The 1,813-nt window shown below is 43.8% G+C and overlaps 1 protein-coding gene across 1 annotated transcript; it reads right to left on the reverse strand.

The window, feature by feature from the left end:
• Window positions 1–509: 509 nt before the first annotated feature.
• Window positions 510–1,256, reverse strand: LOC103631894 (Os07g0120600-like protein). Its single transcript, XM_008653730.4, has one exon. It carries the CDS (start codon window positions 1,153–1,155, stop codon window positions 724–726), a length of 432 nt encoding a protein of 143 aa, XP_008651952.1. The 5' UTR covers window positions 1,156–1,256; the 3' UTR covers window positions 510–723.
• Between the last annotated feature and the right edge of the window lie 557 nt (window positions 1,257–1,813).

Below are 1,813 nucleotides of genomic sequence, written 5' to 3' on the forward strand. Positions count from 1 at the left end.
CGTTTGGCAGCCCAGTCAAGAGTCATCGGTACTCGTCATGTTGTGCGCGTTCGACGACTACTATATCAAGGACTATAGCGTCATCTTGGCACCAGAGGTTACGCAGAGGAGGACCGACACTAATGATCACTCGCCATCGTCGGGGTAGCTTTTGCGCCGGCCTGCCTTTAATTCTCTTCGCAAACACATACACTTGCTTTTTTGTTTAAGCAAGCGTGTATGGTGGTGCGTACCTGATGACTGACAATGTACGAGGGGACTTCTACCGGCAGGTGTGACATGTGCTCTTCAATGATGAGACCATGTAAATCGTGGTATATATCGAAGTCTGCATGATACTGATGGTTGCAATGTTTATGTATGGCTAGGATTACAAATGGATTATGAAATATTTTTTATAATAATATAAGACATATTTTGTATATAAGTTATTATGTTATTATATGTTTTCGTTGCAACGCACGGGTACTCACCTAGTAACTACAGAAAAACATATAGCTGCAAAACAATTGAAGGAGCAGAGCCAAAACAATACTTTCGGTTTATATTTCAATAAGGATATATAAGAAAGGGGAAAGGAAAAAAATAAAACAACAAGCAATTATACAGATTCCGGTATCAAGAAGATCATATAAGCTCATGGAGCATGTTTTTTAGCCTTAAGCACTGATGTTTTAATATTTTTTTTCTCGTACACATCAATACATCATTTAGGTTGATTCCTCATTCGCCAAGAGCAAATGCAGCGGCATCGAAACTGTCCGAGAGGCCGGTCCCAGTCTTGAAGGTGACCTTCTCGGGCGAGGCCTCGGGGACGTACACCTCCACGACGCTAAGCCAGAGCATCAGCTCCTTGGTCTTGACGCCGGTGATCTTCCTCAGCTTACCCTTCTCAGTGAACGCCGTCACCTCGGCGGCGTACGACACCGTCTGCTTGATCTTCTTGAAGGTGTGCTCGACCTTCTTCTTCCCCTGCACCAGCCACATGAACCCCGTGTCACGGTTGTATCCGAACTCCTGGATGTCCTCCATAGGAAGCAGGCCCTTGGGAAGGCCCAGCTCCTCCAGCAGCTCAATGGACTTCTTCCTGCATGCGGCGTCTCCGGTGCAGACCTCTGCACCGGCGCGGTGGCTCTCGATGGCCTGGGACGCCATGGTTTACAAATGGAGAGCGGCAAGAAAGGGAATATATATACTTGTAAACTGTATGTAGCTGGTTGTATTTGAGAGTGATGATGAAGTGCTTGTTTGATCGGAGATGGAATAACAGCAGATTTATAGGCAGGAAGATTGTAATGAGAAGCAGTGCAAGTCTGCAAGACTACGTACATGCAGTCTTGTTTGACTCTGTTGGCAGAAGGCGTTGAATTTGACAAGGACCACTGTGGCGTGCTTTCTGTTCCGGCGTGCTGAACTGCAAAATTGACCATTTCGCTCCCAGTGGAAACCTTCGTGTGGGAAGGGACGATAGCTTTTGGGGTTATTATTGACATTCTATTAGTGGCCACCATGGTGAAAATTTTGGAAACTGATGTCTAACAAAGAGGTCGTCGGTGGTATATATTATTGGTTTTGTGTCGCATTACTACCCAAAAATAATATTACTCTAAAGTTTGACATTTACAATGCGTGTTCTTCGCTATACAATTCTCTAAGGGTATAAGTGAGCACACCACCAAAACTAAGGACACCAATTAAAAAAACCCATTTTTTGTTGGACTCCACATGAGTAGACCTACATATTAAACATATATATGGTATGCTTTAGTATAAAGTTTTTGTTGTAACTTTAGATCTATGCTTTTCTATAATT

This window comes from Zea mays, chromosome 7, assembly GCF_902167145.1.
Source record: "Zea mays cultivar B73 chromosome 7, Zm-B73-REFERENCE-NAM-5.0, whole genome shotgun sequence".
NCBI lineage: Eukaryota > Viridiplantae > Streptophyta > Magnoliopsida > Poales > Poaceae > Zea > Zea mays.

What these genes read in the sequence shown, in the direction of transcription:
- LOC103631894 (XM_008653730.4), bottom strand. Translation starts at nt 1,155, where the DNA reads ATGGCGTCCCAGGCCATCGAGAGCCACCGCGCCGGTGCAGAGGTCTGC.